The 15335-nt window shown below is 37.6% G+C and overlaps 1 protein-coding gene across 1 annotated transcript; it reads left to right on the forward strand.

Annotated features, from left to right (window-relative positions):
• Window positions 1-8331: 8331 nt before the first annotated feature.
• On the forward strand, window positions 8332-11954 carry LOC133333540 (inversin-B). The gene is made up of 3 exons (XM_061541854.1): window positions 8332-8600; window positions 8661-8976; window positions 9041-11954. Exons 1-3 carry the CDS (start codon window positions 8519-8521, stop codon window positions 11952-11954), a joined length of 3312 nt encoding a protein of 1103 aa, XP_061397838.1. The 5' UTR covers window positions 8332-8518.
• Window positions 11955-15335: the final 3381 nt, after the last annotated feature.

Raw genomic sequence — 15335 nt, forward strand, 5'->3', positions numbered from 1 at the left:
TGTGTAGGATTGGGGTATGTAGGAAGTTTTGGAAATTGGAAATCAGTAATATTTATGTGTTGGAAGATCTGATCCGCCGTGTAAAATGTGGTAATGTTTGGGTAATAATTATGGCATCTAGAAATAGAATAAAATATAACTGTAAGTTCATTTCCAATCATTACCGAAAATTACAGGTGTCGTATTTGGTCAGAACCTAACCTTCATGCAAAATTTCGTTAATTCCTTTTACATAAACTAGTAAGGAAAGGCCAAAAGTCGAACGGTGTATAACAGAGATACTCCCAATATTCTTATTGTAGCCTACAATAATGATTTTGGTTGAATGCCCATTGATATGAAAAATGTTTGTCAATCTGACAGTGTGGAGATCTTTGTTGTAATATTTATATGGAATCGGACAAAATTATAGGATAGGATACACGCAATGCTGCATTCAATATGCAGCATTGCAACACGCTGTACAAAACTTCATCTCAATGGACAAACGTTAATTATTTGTTAAACAGTTTGCATGATAACAAGTGAAAATATATATGGGAGCTATATAATATGAACCGATTTTACGAAAACTTTAAACAGTCCATTAAATAACAGGTTTCGTAAAATTTAAAATTTGATCCAAATTATATAGGGGAACTATAGCTAAATCTAACTCTAGTTAAAAATAATAATACACGTCGCTCTAGACTTAATTCGGTGCGCTATAAAATTTCGTCTAAATCTGCCAAAATTTGGGTCAGGTGCACTATTTTGTTTACGAGCGAAGATATGGTCTGGGTGCTATATCTAAATCTGAACCAATCAAATCACAAATGCGACCTCTCCATTGTTTACAATCATACATGGGCAGACAGGCGGACGGGCATGCATAAATCGACAAAGAAAGTCCTCGAAATGAACTATGACCCTTTCTCCATTGTTTTTGATTGTTACAAGCATATGTACAACGAAATAATACTATGTACAACCAGGTAATGCGACCTTTTTATAATCCATACCACACGGATTATAAAAAGGTCGCATTACCTTTATCTCTAACACCAATAGTTTAACATTCCGCCTCAGTTCATTGTAATTTAAATTATTTAATTTCAAATCTAATTTTCGAAATATACAACCAATATTGCGCACCTATCTAAAATACGATATCATTACAAAAATTCCCCGCTCATATTCACCTAATGGGTTAGTTAAGTTTATTATTACCGTCGAACGGTAAACAACTATTATATAACCACATCTAATTGTAATTTGATATTGCATTTAATTAATTTTCAATTTGGGATTTTAGGCTATACTCGATTCGTGTAAAGAGTGCTCTGACCCTAACCAATAAGTGCTTAGCTAAAAGTCTCTAGTGCTTTAACCGGATATATGTAGTATTTACATATGTACATATTAGTATTTACATATGTGTATGTACATAAAATACATACTCCACATATAAATGTGGCAATTAATGCTGTAGCACTACTGTTGTTTATCCCTATCGGTTGTGAGTTTTTTCCTGTTAAATAGTGCAACTAATTATTGGCAGCAATTATTGCGGAAAGTGCGAACTAAATTTTGTGAATTTGCTTGTTTGTCTATTTGTCTGTGTTCGATTGCCATTGAGATTGCCTTGTTTATACTAATAATTGGGGCACTCACACACACACTCATATATGCATACAAATATAAATGGAGGGGTGTTAAGATTTTTGTGCGTTATATGGCAATTAAAAATGCAATGTTGGTATGAATTTACAAGTGTGTGTGTGTAATAAAGTAATTACAAGACTGCACCCTGCAAATATATAATTAGCCTGAATGTATGTTCTATGAATAGAGGATGCGTAACGTAATGCATAATTCCAAAGGGTGTTGCCCCTAATAGATGGATAAGTGATATATAAATATTATATGACTGATTGTTACATATATGTGTGTATGTGGTTGCGAAAAAATAATAATAACTGTGATTATTGCTAACTGACATGAAATGCTCATTCCTTATTCAATCAATAAGCAGTGAATGTTTGAGAGTGGGTGTTATGATGATACGTCATATAATATTATTATTGATATAAAAGAGTACAGTAAGGCATTTAATTTTTAGTTTCTTATAATATTTTATGAAAATGTAACATAAATTCAATTAAGTACTACGCAAACAATTTATTCCGTGAGATGTAGCTATCAAATTATATGCGTGTATCGGCACAAAACGCGGTTGCTCTTGAGGCCGCAATTATGACCCAAACATCGCGAATTTTTAAATAGAGAAGGGGATCGGGCCATGCCTGTTTTGATAAGTATCGGTCAATATTTAGCGGGTCAAATGGACCCTGACTTTTGTATGAAAAACCAGTGAGCGGAGCAGTATAGTCAGACGGTGCCGACCATATGATACCCTACACAACTACGACGGATTTCTAACTTTCTAAGGATGTTTATTTCGAGCCTGGGAAATATTCGTGACATTTGCAGCCTCTTGCCCGATTAGAGGTCAACAGCACATCTTCCATACAGTCACATATTTTCCTAATATTACTAATAATTACAAAATGTGAAGGACATAGACCCGAAAAGTTGTTGGTATATCCAAGGGCAGTGGTTGGCCTTTAAATTGATACCAATTATATGGTCGTATGTACTCTGATGTGGGAGTTACACATAAATATTTACAGGTGCTTATATATATTAGATATTATTTAGTAACCCTTTACCACACTAAAGGGCGGAAATATAGCATTGATCGCTTTAAAATGTTCCATGAGGTTCCAGTTATGGTCAAGGATAACGCCTATAATTTTCGGTAACGATCAAATAATTATATTGTGATGTAGTGGACCGAAAATTTGATTTTTTGTGCTTTTTTGAGTCGATATATAGGCTCCAATGGGAATAAGAAGATCACAATACAAGGGAAGGGAATCTTGACAAGTAATTAGAAGGGCTGTACTGAACATTAGTAATAATTGTCGGCCTCTAGTTGTTCCAGATAGTTCAAATATCGCGAAAGATTGCCCAAGCCCAGAATATAGATCCACAGAAAGTTAGTTTTTCGTGGAAGTTGTATAGGGTATCATATGGTCGGCCCCGTCCGACTATACTGCTCCGCTTACTGATTTTATATGGAAATCCTTTTCTCGAGCAGCGTAAATAACTTTGATTAGCGTTTTCAGTTGTTGGGGAGAGGGGAAGGGGACACCTTTGAACACTTTTTGCTTTCAAGCCTCATACAATATTTTATTTTATAATTTTGTGTTTAGCGGCTCCTATAATCCTAATAGGAGACGCTAAACACTGTCAACGGCGGTCTAGATTATCTCAAAAATGGTATGAAATTGAACCGAAGACTGAAAGTAGCACGTTAGGTTTGGCCCCCGATGACTTTTTTCCTTTTCCCAAAACAGACGACGCCGATAAACATGGTGGTGCAGAATATGAAAATGGAGCGTCTCAATATCGCATTGCAATTCATAAAATCCACTCAAAGAAGGTGGATATCTTGAAGTCGCCGTTTTTCAAAACAAAAGCAAGTTTCGCGCGTCGAAGTCACACAATCGCCATTATACTTACTGTATTTACTTGGTCTTTAGAAATCATCAGAAATTAATCTCTTTGCTTATTGTGTCTTTGAAATGCATGGAAATGATCCGAAATTCCAACTTTGAAACATTTTGATTGGTGAGGCCTATTCCCACCTAGTCATCTAAGTCAAGCCGCAAGTAGGCTATGTAAACCCAACACTTATTATTGAGAAGCCTCTTCATTATCAACGTCTGTCTGTTTGGTGTGATTTATAGTAGTTTTCTTTTTGTGGAACTCGTTTTGTTGGATGGTACCTTTGTGGACCAAGTTATCTCTACAAGAGGTAAAAGATAACGTCTGTGTCAAAGCGCAGCGCAGATGCAAAACCTCAAATATATTATTCTTGAGATTGTCGATGACATAGGCAATTTGGTTTTGCGAAATTTCTTGAAAAAATATGGTGAATCCTCTTATACCCGTAGGTATAAAACTTCTTCGCATTATCTTTTCAATATAAATCCATTCGACATTCGGGGCCTTTTTAAGTTTTTGTCCCTTTTTGTCTTTATAAAGGGACTGTAATTTGGTACTAGAGCTTTAAAAACATCTTTGCAAAAATTTCTTAAAAATCCACACCTATTTTAGATATTTTCATGGTTTAATTTTTTTCAAATATATTATATTAGATCAGTCTAACACTGAAGATAACAGAATATACCATGCTTTTATTTGATTTAAATGCCCCAGTTTTTGATATAAGTCCTATACAAATGTGATATACGATTTTGACACTTAGAATTGTCAACGTAAATATTACATAGGGTTCACTGTAAATTATTATGACGGGTTCCCAAAAAATGTTGCCAATATATGTCAAATTTATTATAATAGCAGTATCATCCGACTGTCTCATTTTTTTGTCTTTGCGGTAAATAAAATCCAAATCTTTTTAGTTATACCGCTTTTGTTAAGCTCCTCACTTTAAATCGATTTCTACAAGAGATAATAATCTTCCTTAAGTGACGAAAAACTCGAAAGGTACCTTGGCTTGTGCTAATATTTCGGCAGTGTTCTTTATCAGAGATATGATAAAACCAGTAAGGAAAGTTAAAAAGTCGAACGCGACTGACTATATGTTACCCTTCACCACTTTGGGTACCAACAAGAGATGCTCATATGTATAATACTCTGTAGATAGAACAGGCATAGCATCTTTGGAGGACCATTGAAATGGAATCCGACGCAATTAACGGTGTAAAGTACATAGATATTTGAACTAAAATCAACTCATACACATACCATTTGGTATGCTGCAGCACAGTGCGCTATCCAAAATTTATCTCGACATAAAAACCAATACACGTTATTCTAGGTTCCATTTGGTACGTTGTGCACTAATTCGTCATCATTTAGATGAAATCGGAATACAAAATATAAATGCAAGCTATATCTAAACTCGTTAATGAAATTTTACTTAAATTCTGATTATGGTCTAGAACGACGCCTAGAGTTCGGTGATGATCGGATAATATTTAGGCAATGAAATGAGCCGAAAACTTTTTGTGTCTATTTTTCTGGTCGCTCTATGGCCACAATTGTAAGTCGGTCATTACAACATAGCGCAAGGGGAAGGAGTCTTGCAACTAATTAGATGGGCTGTTTTGATAATATTCAGTAATATTCGGATAATATGCCAGGGTAAGAAAAACGGAGCTGATGACCTCTAATATATAAAGAGGGTGTCAATACGCGAAGGTGTGTGTCAAACTCCGGAAAAATTCCGTGGTTAAAATTGTAGTGCACTGTGGCGTATGATCATTTCTAGCATGTATACGCACAGAATTCTTTGCAAAATTTAAGTTTTTTGATGATTATAGACATAAATAAATTAAATACAATTAAATGTAGAACTATCGAAGTAAGGCTAGGATCTTTTGACAGGGTTTATATGCAAAGAGGAGAGGGAGGGTTTATAGAGGGTTTATATCATCCTAGGCACTTCTGCGGAAAATGGGACTAGGACCTGAAAAATACTTAAATAAGGACTTTAAATAACCATGATTCTTTAGTGATTTTTTATAGATAAAATGTGGGGACATTTTTTATTTGTGCTTCATAAAAAAATGTACCTATGTTAAAATTTTTCGGCCAGGATGGGTTCTAAATGCCATATAATAGTAACTTAGGGTAGAACATTCGGTGAGGTCTTCTTGGCATGTGTGGCATCTGTATATGGATATTTTGTATTGATCTGGGAGAGCGCTGGGAGAGCCAATTGGGATCTTAAATACCTAAAATGGGACCTTGGACCATGAGCCTCCTATTTATTTTATTTAAACCTAAAAAAATTGAAATATATAAAATTATTTATATTTTCTGCTGGTGCTCTAGCAAAACGAAATATATGCTGGCATTTTTCTGCGAGGAGGTCTTCTATACTCTGATAATACAAAATGCAATATTAAAGGGATTTCGATTGACAAATTAGGCTTTATGAAGGATTTTAATGTGTCAAAACATGGACATATAATGAAAATGTTCTGCGAATAATCTCGCACCCTTTGAAAGGCTCTTCAGTTCGATAATGGGGTTTATGCCAAAATACGGATATATATTGACAACAATCTGGCATGAGGTATTTATTTCTAAGAGAACCCAAAATAACAGTCACCATGGAAAAAGTTAAAAAAAAGAAAAATAATCCGACCACCTTATAAAGGAACTTTACCAAATAGTACCAGATTAATATCAAAATAAAGACTTATTATTACAAACAAATCGACGTATAATTAACAGACAGACAAAATTTATATATGTCTATTGTATATGGGAAATTACAAAATTCTTTTAAAATTCCATTAAAAAATTTTTGAAAATATGCTGATTCGAAATAAGTTCGCGTTCACTAATTCGGATGCTGCGCACAAAAGTTATGCCGACTCGCGAATTTCTTCACAAATGGATAAACACATTTGTTTTCTTTGCATACTTGTCAAATCACATTGAAATACGGTATAATGGTCGCGAAAAACAAATAGAAGCATGAAGATATCGGAAAATAAAATAAATTATTTTTTGAATTAAAATAAAAAGGTTTTTTGGATTTTCGATTTTTTAGTATGGTTAAGAGGGTACGGTTTTTCCTTAATATTCTAAAATATACCACGCATTCTTCTGCAAATTCTTTTAAATGATTGTTAAATATCGGTAGATTCTATTGTTAAGAGTTTTGACTTTAAAAACGACCAAATATATTGCATTTACAGTATATGAAAATGATCAACATTAAAAAGGATGCAATTCGCGTATTCGTTGAAATCAGTTGATGCGCATGCGCACGCTGGGTTCCACGGAATTTGAATGGACTTTCTTAATTTTAGACTCAAAAAATGTGTTTTTTATAAAAATGTACGCACCAAATTTTCGTCTTTGGGACCCAATTGCAACGAAGCTACGGTGAGCACATTCACGAGATATACACTAAACGAAGCAAAATCACGAGTTCTACAATCCTATAATCAGTTTAGTCCATTATCTGGATGCGCATCCTAATTATAAGAAAAATTAAAAAAAAAACACCGAAAATCCGGCTTCAAAATGTCAGCATCCATTTTGGGTGGATCCATTGATTATTCTGCAACTTAGTCACGGATCACATGTGCGTGCGTTGTGTAGTTTATCCACAAATCAGGAAGGAACACAAAAAAATTCGTTGGCTTCAACAACATTTTCACCCATTTTTTTACATAACCACCATCACAGCTTCCACCAAACTTTTTATTTATTACCAATATTTTAAGATTTTGACAAGAACACTTCATTTTATAGAAATGAATTTAAATTATATGCAATATGTTCCTATTTCGGGAGTTAGAACCTTGCAAACCTCAGCTTCAAGGAATTTAAAAGATTTTTGTAATTTCCCATATGTATTGTGTGGTGTTTCATTATCTTAAGACAAAACATAACCTAGTTATATAGGGTATAGTGCTAACAAAGCCCGCTGAAACCTCCAGTCCTCAAGAGTTATAGTCTGTATGCAATACGTTTTATGTGCTTTGAGAAATCGACAAAAAATCGTTTATAGATGATTGCAATGAATGAGGAAAAAATAAATATTCATGAATAAATTAAATATTTAGATATATTTAACTCGACACACTTCAATCTAGTCCTAATAAGATATGACGAAACTATATATGGGAGCTACATCTAAATCTGAACTGATTTTTCCCAATTTCAATAGGGTTCGTCCTTGGGCCAAATAAGTGGCATGGGCCAAATAAGTGACAAATTTCATCCAAATCGGATCATAAATGCGACCTGCACTTTGCGTTGTGAATGTGACTCTATGCATATTCTCAAAGGAACGATGGATCTATCTTCATTCCCTTTGCCTGTTACAAACATATGCACAAAAACATAATACCCTGTATCTCAAAAAGCTCTTATCCGGCCAAGTCAGTCAGTGTTTTCATTTGCTTTTTCTAGAGTTGATGTTGATGCAGAATTAAAATAGAAGCTTCCCTAATAGCTAGTATCTTTGTTTGAGCTATACATACATTAATATGTATGATTTATCTTAACGAGTACGCGAGCCGATACCAGGAATGTATTCTTCCAATCAACTCGTTTGAACAGAATCCGATCCTCTCATAATTTCGGTTGTGTCCGATTGGAACTAACTCTTTTTTAAAAGCTTTATAATTTAAATACGAAATGTTTGCTTGAATTATTATAACTAAAATTCACATTTTATATAGAATTATTTCATTGCACTAATGAAATTTCTTATCTTTATTTACAGCCGGAACGGATACGTTTGCGTGACAGCCATTATAAAAACGCTCTGCATTATTGTGCTGCTCAGAGTGTGGCTAGTACCGGCGATCTCGTGGCTGCCGCCAGTATTGCCGTCGCAGCTCCAGAATTGCTGGAGTCTGCCGACGAAGATGGCTTCACACCGCTGCACTTGGCTGTTATTCAGGGCAACTTGGCAATGGTCAATTTGCTGCTAGCGAACAAAGCCGATGTGAATGCGGTGGATAAAGAGGGGCATTCGGTGGTGCATTGGGCAACGGGTAAGAATACAAAAATAATTTGGATATTTATAATAACAAAATGGTTTTATTTCCTTTCAGTCTGCGGTGAAGTGGCAGCCTTGAGAGCAGTCTTGGCGGCCGGGGCCAATGTGGCAACACCGGATATTAATGGTGGTTCGCCGCTGCATTATGCCGCCCAAATGTGTGGTGCCACCTATGAGGGCAAATTGAGCCAAGCTAATTCCCATAAATTGGCCTTGGAAATTTTGGGTATTCTCTTGGCTCATCCCCAGTGCAGTGTCGATGTGGAGGATAAGGATGGACGCCAGCCATTGTTGTGGGCTGCCTCGGCGGGTTCGGCCAAGGCCATATTGGCGTTGGTCAAGGCGGGAGCAAGAGTAGAGAGTGCTGATAAGTTGGTTTTCTGAAGAGAGATTTTCTTTTAGAATTTTATAAAATAAAATGATTTATTTTTATAGGGATGGTCTGACGGCCTTGCATTGTGCGGCTTCGCGCGGACACACCGAATGCATTGACACCTTGATTAGTTTGTGTGGAGCTCCCACAGATCTTATAGATTCTAATGGCTGTACAGCGTTGCATTATGCTGTTACTTTGGGTCATGCAGATGCCACATCAAGATTATTGGATTTTGATGCCGATCCCAATCGTCAGGATCGTAAGGGACGCACCCCAGCTCATTGTGGTTGTGCCAAGGGACAATTTGAGACGGTGAAGTTGCTGAAGGAGAGAAATGCAAATTTGTGGTTGCGAAATGCCAAGGGTGATCTTCCATTACATGAAGCGGCAGCATCGGGGCGACGGGAACTGGTCGAATGGCTATTGGAACAGAGACCAAAGCAGGTCAACACGACCAGTAATGATGGTCGAAGTTTGCTGCACATAGCTGCTTATAATGATTACACCGATATGTGTAAACTATTGATAGACTATGGAGCTGATATAAATGCGGTGTATAGGAATTCGAAGGGTGTGGTAATTACCCCTCTGGATTGTTCGCTACAGAAGGGTCATAGGTCGACGGCGAAATTTTTACAATCCCATGGTTGTTTGCCGGCTGGGAAGCTGAAACTTGCCGCCCGTCGTCCAAATCCCTTCAATCAGCCACCCATGGAGACGGTGAAGCCTCTGCAGTATGTCGAGAAAGAAGAGATCCATGATCTGAGTAATTCCAAGAAATATGTAGTCTATTTGAAACGTTCCGAATCAGATGGTGGGGAGGATGGCAATTGTAGTTGTACGGAGCGTACCTATCGGCGGGAGCAACGTTATGCCCATATTTGTCGTCGACATTGTAAGGTCAAGGGTCGGCATTTACGAAGACGCACCAGCAGCTGTGGTGATCCCAAAGAATCCGATCATGAATGTAGTGGTATGTGCCGGTCAAAAAGTAATATTGAAATAAGGCGAAGGAAATCGCGAGAGCGCTATCACAGCTCAAGTGAATGGGAGGAGGATGATGAAGATGATAGTGACTCATGTGAAAATTGTTGCTATCACAAGAGGCAAAAACAAAGGGTGTTGCATAAGAAGCGATCGATATCTTCGAAACGTTCCAAGGAAACCATGGATTCCGATGGTAAGCATGATGGTGAGGGATTGGAGGGTCAAGAGGGGAAGAATAAACACAAAGTTGAAGAACAGGCCACAGCGGAAAATGAAGGTAAACATACGGAAGCTATGAAAGTATCGGATGAGCCAGAGATACAAAAAACAACCACAGCTCCAAGTGTGGTTGAGGCTCAACCTGAGCCTGTAGAAAAAATATTTAGTCGCTCTGGGTCCCCAACAAAGGCTTCTGCTCCAACTACTCCCTCAACTGCCGTCAAGGAGGGTACCTTCATTAAAACTCCTTCTCCGGCACCAGAAGATGCTGATACCTCGGCTCTTATCTCGGGTGCGGAATTAACAGATGATGATGAAAATGCCTCAAAGAGTATTGTTACCGAGGTACAAGTCCATCATACGCCCGATGATGAAGGGACTACAAAGGAAATTCCAGAGGAAGCTCCTACCACCCCTCAAGTAACCGAAACTCCCAAAGAAGATTCAAAGGAAAAGGTGTCTTCAGAAGAAAAGGAAGAAGTAGCCAAGCAGGTTGAGGAAATTGTTGATACTGCCACCACCATAGCTACAACTGCCACAGCACCGCCACTTACCCCTGAAACCCAGAAGGAAACCGAAGAACTTCCAAAACAGCTTGAAGAAAAGGAAACGAAATCTGCAGACAATGCTGAAGCTCCTCAACCAGAATCCCAGAAACAAAAAGAAGAAACCGCCACAAAAACTGCCACTGACGAACAAACTCAAGAATCTCCACAGAAGCCACCAGAAACTTCCAAGGAGGACCCAACAAAAAATCTAGAAACCGTTGCCGTACAAGAAGACTCATCTTCCCCCACACCACTTCCACAAACTTCCGAAAGTCATGAAATTCACAACATACCCTCAGAGGCCGAACAACCAAAGGACGAAGAAGAAGAAACAGAAAAGAAACCCTCTGAAGCCGCCAAGTCAAGTGAAACAACAGCAACATCTTCCAAACCTCCTCAAACTACCTCAGATGATTTCCCACCACAAACATCCAATGCGGCCAATGCAGCAGAAGATACCTCCTCCAGACCAATAACCAATGAAGACCAAGACCCCTCGGAACGTCCACCACCCATACGGGAACAAGAATCCAGACGCTCATTTACCTTACTACCATCCGATTCCGCTGAAGAGGAGGAGGAACCCAGTCCTGAAGTACAAACAGATGCTCTGAGACGTAAATCTAGCTTCCAGGTTTTAAAAAGTGATGATTCCGTCATCGAGGTGGATGATTCCAATTCCGCAAGGGAAGAAGTAGAAATGAGCGATTCGACAGTCTTCAAAGTTCTCACCAGTCCTCAGACCCAAATGTTTGATGTCGACTCCAATCGTTCCGAAGAGGTAACCATACAAGATGATGAAGATGAAAATGAAGATGCCACACAGCAACAACAACAACGTTTCCGCAGTCAAGATGAACCAATCTCCCCATATGATTATGCTGCCACAGGACGTAAGAGACGTCTTAAGAAACGCGTCAAAAGTGGTGCAAAAACTCGCAGTAATTGGCAGCGCACCGATGCTGCAGAAGCTGCCGAAATACAACAACAAAATGCCAGAGATCAGGACTCCGGATTTGAACCAAGTCCACGAACGTTAAAAACTAAAATACCCACACCACGTAATATCTACACGGCTCACATACCACGGCGGCCAGTCTACACCACTTTGGATGGTCGTTCTTGCAGTAGCCGTTTAGAAAATCGTAAGGCAGGTGACAAGGGTGCCTGTGATATGACAGCTGTTACCAGATCTATCCAAAGGAATATACGAAGGTAAGTGGAAAATTGTGTATGTGTGTGTGTATGTACAGCCTGTAAAACATCCATCAAGGTGATTAACTCCTGCTCCTGTGGTTTTGTCTTTTCGCTGTTATTCTAAAACTAATTCCGCATTTAATTTATCGCCTAGCCACTTGCCATCATCGTGGGCTTAATTTAACTCTGTTATGGCATAGACTGTTGTAATGACTTCGTTGTGGTTGTTGAACTGGTGGGTACAGTGTTTGAAGAAATGTTGATAAGAATAATGGACCAATACAAATAACTTGTATATGAAGATTCGGTCGATAAAAGTGTCCAACATTTTTGGAACCAGCGAAAATCGTATATTGCAATTGGAATTACACCTGAACGTGTGTCGATGACGTCCAATCCTTGTACATGACCTGACTATAGGACAAAACCATTCGATAAAGTTTTTGAGTACCCTGTTCCTTTTTTTTTTTTTTTGAAAATAACGAGATTTTTGTCATGTTTTCCAAATCTTTTTTCCGAGAAAATATAATGAAAATTTCATCCTCTAAAGAGCCGTACTATGTATTTGGTCAGATTCCCTTCAACGTGTAATATCTGTTATGTTCTGCATATAATAATGGCCTCTAGAGCGACTAGAAAATTTGACTAAAATAAATTTTTCGGTTTATTGAATCCCTAAATATCATCTCAACATTACTGAAAATTATAGGTGTCGCCCTTGACCATAACCGGAACTTCGTGTAATTTTTCGTACAAAAGTCTGTGTCCTTCAAAAAATGTCATGCGTATTCCTTGTCCATACACATTTCTCTGTGTAAAGTTTCGTGATGTTCGAGTCTAAATTGTGGCCTCTAAAGCGACCAGAAAAACAGACAAACGTTTTTGGCCCATTTCCATTTGGTCCATAACTGTAGCCTGTATCGTGTTTACAAATTATTATGAACAGACGGAAGGACACACATGTCTTTATCGACTCAGCTACTCGATATATGAAGATCGTTATACTAAAACTCTTGGAGCCACACAAATCTATAATACACTTACAACATAGTTGTGTTGATATACACCCCATGCTATGTTGGAGGGAGTAAAAAGCTTAAAATTCGGATGAGGTAAAAGGGCAGTCATGAGGAGCTGTTGGTGTATACCTTATTTTCACGTGATCCCAAAGGATGAAGACTCAAGGTGTTAAATAAGAAGATTCTTCCTCACCTCTTCTGGAGGGAATAGTTTTGTCAGTGTGAAAAATAAATCTTGTTTAGATCAATACGATCAAGGTCTGCAAAACCCTTACTTGTCTCTGGATAGCTCAATACATTCACCCCAATTTATGATCCAACCACATTAAGACAAAGTTCTTAACAAAGCGAAAATTAAACAAGTAATCCCCTCAGCTGTAATAAATTCTCCTCTAAACACTTCTAATACTAGCTGTTTAAATCGTAGCAAAATTGTTTTTTTCATCGGTATCTTAAATTTAAGACGAGAAAAAAGTCTGCGGGAACCAAGTTCGGTGAATATGGTGGCTAAAAACATGGATTTGGTGCTTTTGCAAAGTGCAAAATTCACGAGTAGAATGTCAGCAATGCTGTGAGTTTCCGACGAGGTGTTTTACGTTAACGGCTCATAACTTCAAAATAGTTTTCCAAATCGACCGTACGATTTTTGGCAGTAAGTAAACCCTTCATATCTTACCGAAATAGACCCAATTTCGGCCTTATCACTTCTGGACGCTTCCATTGGGATGATTGGGCGCTGGTTTCAATGTCATAGTCATACAACCATGATTTGTCACCAATTATGACAGTTGAGAGGTGATCTGAATCATCGTTTTCGATACTCAATGGATCAATGAGTGATGCTCAGGAGATGTTATTTTATCTCAAAATTTTAAAAATTCCATGAGCAAAACCGTATGCCAATATCTTCAGCAACCCTCTGATAGTGGATTGAAGAAGATTATAACCTTCATATCTGACCGAAATAGACCCAATTTCGGCCTCATCGCTTCTGGACGCTTCCATTGGGATGATTGTGCGCTGCTTTCAATGTCATAGTCATGCAACCATGATTTGTCACCAATTATGACAGTTGAGAGGTGATATGAATCATCGTTGACGATATTCAACAGATCAATGAGTGATGCTCATGCGATGTTATTTTATCTCAAAATTTTAAAAATTCCATGAGCAAAACCATATGCCAATATCTTCAGCAACCCTCTGATAGTGGATTGAAGATTACTCAAAATCAATTTCATCACTGCTTCAATATTCCCATTCATTTTTGACCTGCTCGTGCGAAAAGGGCACGCCTCTTCAATGGCATCTTCTAGGTCTCCCCTAAACTATATATAGTGCAATTAATTGATTGTTTCTGTAGACGAAATCCATTTCAGACAATTTGAAGTCGATTTACAAATGTCGGTATGTGTATCTGTTTGGCTGGCATAACTCTCAAAGATTATAACCTATTTCATCTTATTTTTTTCTTTCAAATGTAGGTAAAGCCCGAAATTAGAGATATTTTTTTAAATCATGTGAAATGATCATCCGATTGGAACCAAACCCTAGCCAACCTAATATTTTAACCAATTAGAAAATCGTAATTATTTTACCAAACCTATATCAACTCGTCCTCCTCTTTTAAATCTTATGGACTAACAGATTTTATCCACTGATTGCACATTAGCCAAACCTACCTTAAATCCGAAGATAGGATCTATAGGGTAAGTTATTCTGGTATCTCCTCACAATGGTACAATGTATTATGTCTTCGTGCATATGTTTGTAACAGGCAAAAGGAAACGAGATAGACACATGATTCCTCTCGAGAATAGGCATAGATTCACATTCTAAATTGATTTATGCATGTCCGTCCGTCTGTCTGTCCATGTTAAATTGTAAACAAAGTACAGGTCGCATATATATATATATATATATATATCCAAATAATCATATTTTTGTTCCATTGTATGGATCCAATTTCAGTTTACTGGTGCTTCAAAAATGCGACGTCTGTTAGGATTCATCTGTTGATAATACCCAATGTGGTGGAGGGTGTCATATAGTCGGTCCTTCCGACTTTACTACTTTCCTTACCGGTTTATATATATTTTTAATATTTTGGATTCCGATTGTTTATAAAATCTCCTTATATATTATTATTTACATGGGTCCATGTTTTCGAAACTTTTCATGGAATTTTTGCATGGAGAAGGGGTTTGGGCCAAAGAATAAGCATGCCTGTTTTGATAAAGATCGGTCAATAGTTAGCCGATCAAATGGACCCTGACTTTTCTGTGAAAAATTACAAAATGTTTATTCTGGGGCGTATATACTTGCTCCTGAAGGACATATACCCGAGAAGTTGATAGTATATCCATGAGGACCTGTTGACCTTC

This window comes from Musca vetustissima, unplaced genomic scaffold (genome assembly GCF_032173495.1).
Source record: "Musca vetustissima isolate MV318-11 ecotype Yass unplaced genomic scaffold, APGP_CSIRO_Mvet_v1 utg68291, whole genome shotgun sequence".
Lineage (NCBI taxonomy): Eukaryota > Metazoa > Arthropoda > Insecta > Diptera > Muscidae > Musca > Musca vetustissima.

Coding starts and splice junctions, on each gene's coding strand:
- LOC133333540 (XM_061541854.1), top strand. CDS start 8,519: ATGGTCAATTTGCTGCTAGCGAACAAAGCCGATGTGAATGCGGTGGAT. Junction 8,601..8,660: donor GGTGGTGCATTGGGCAACGG/GTAAGAATACAA, acceptor ATTTCCTTTCAG/TCTGCGGTGAAGTGGCAGCC. Junction 8,977..9,040: donor AGAGTAGAGAGTGCTGATAA/GTTGGTTTTCTG, acceptor TTATTTTTATAG/GGATGGTCTGACGGCCTTGC.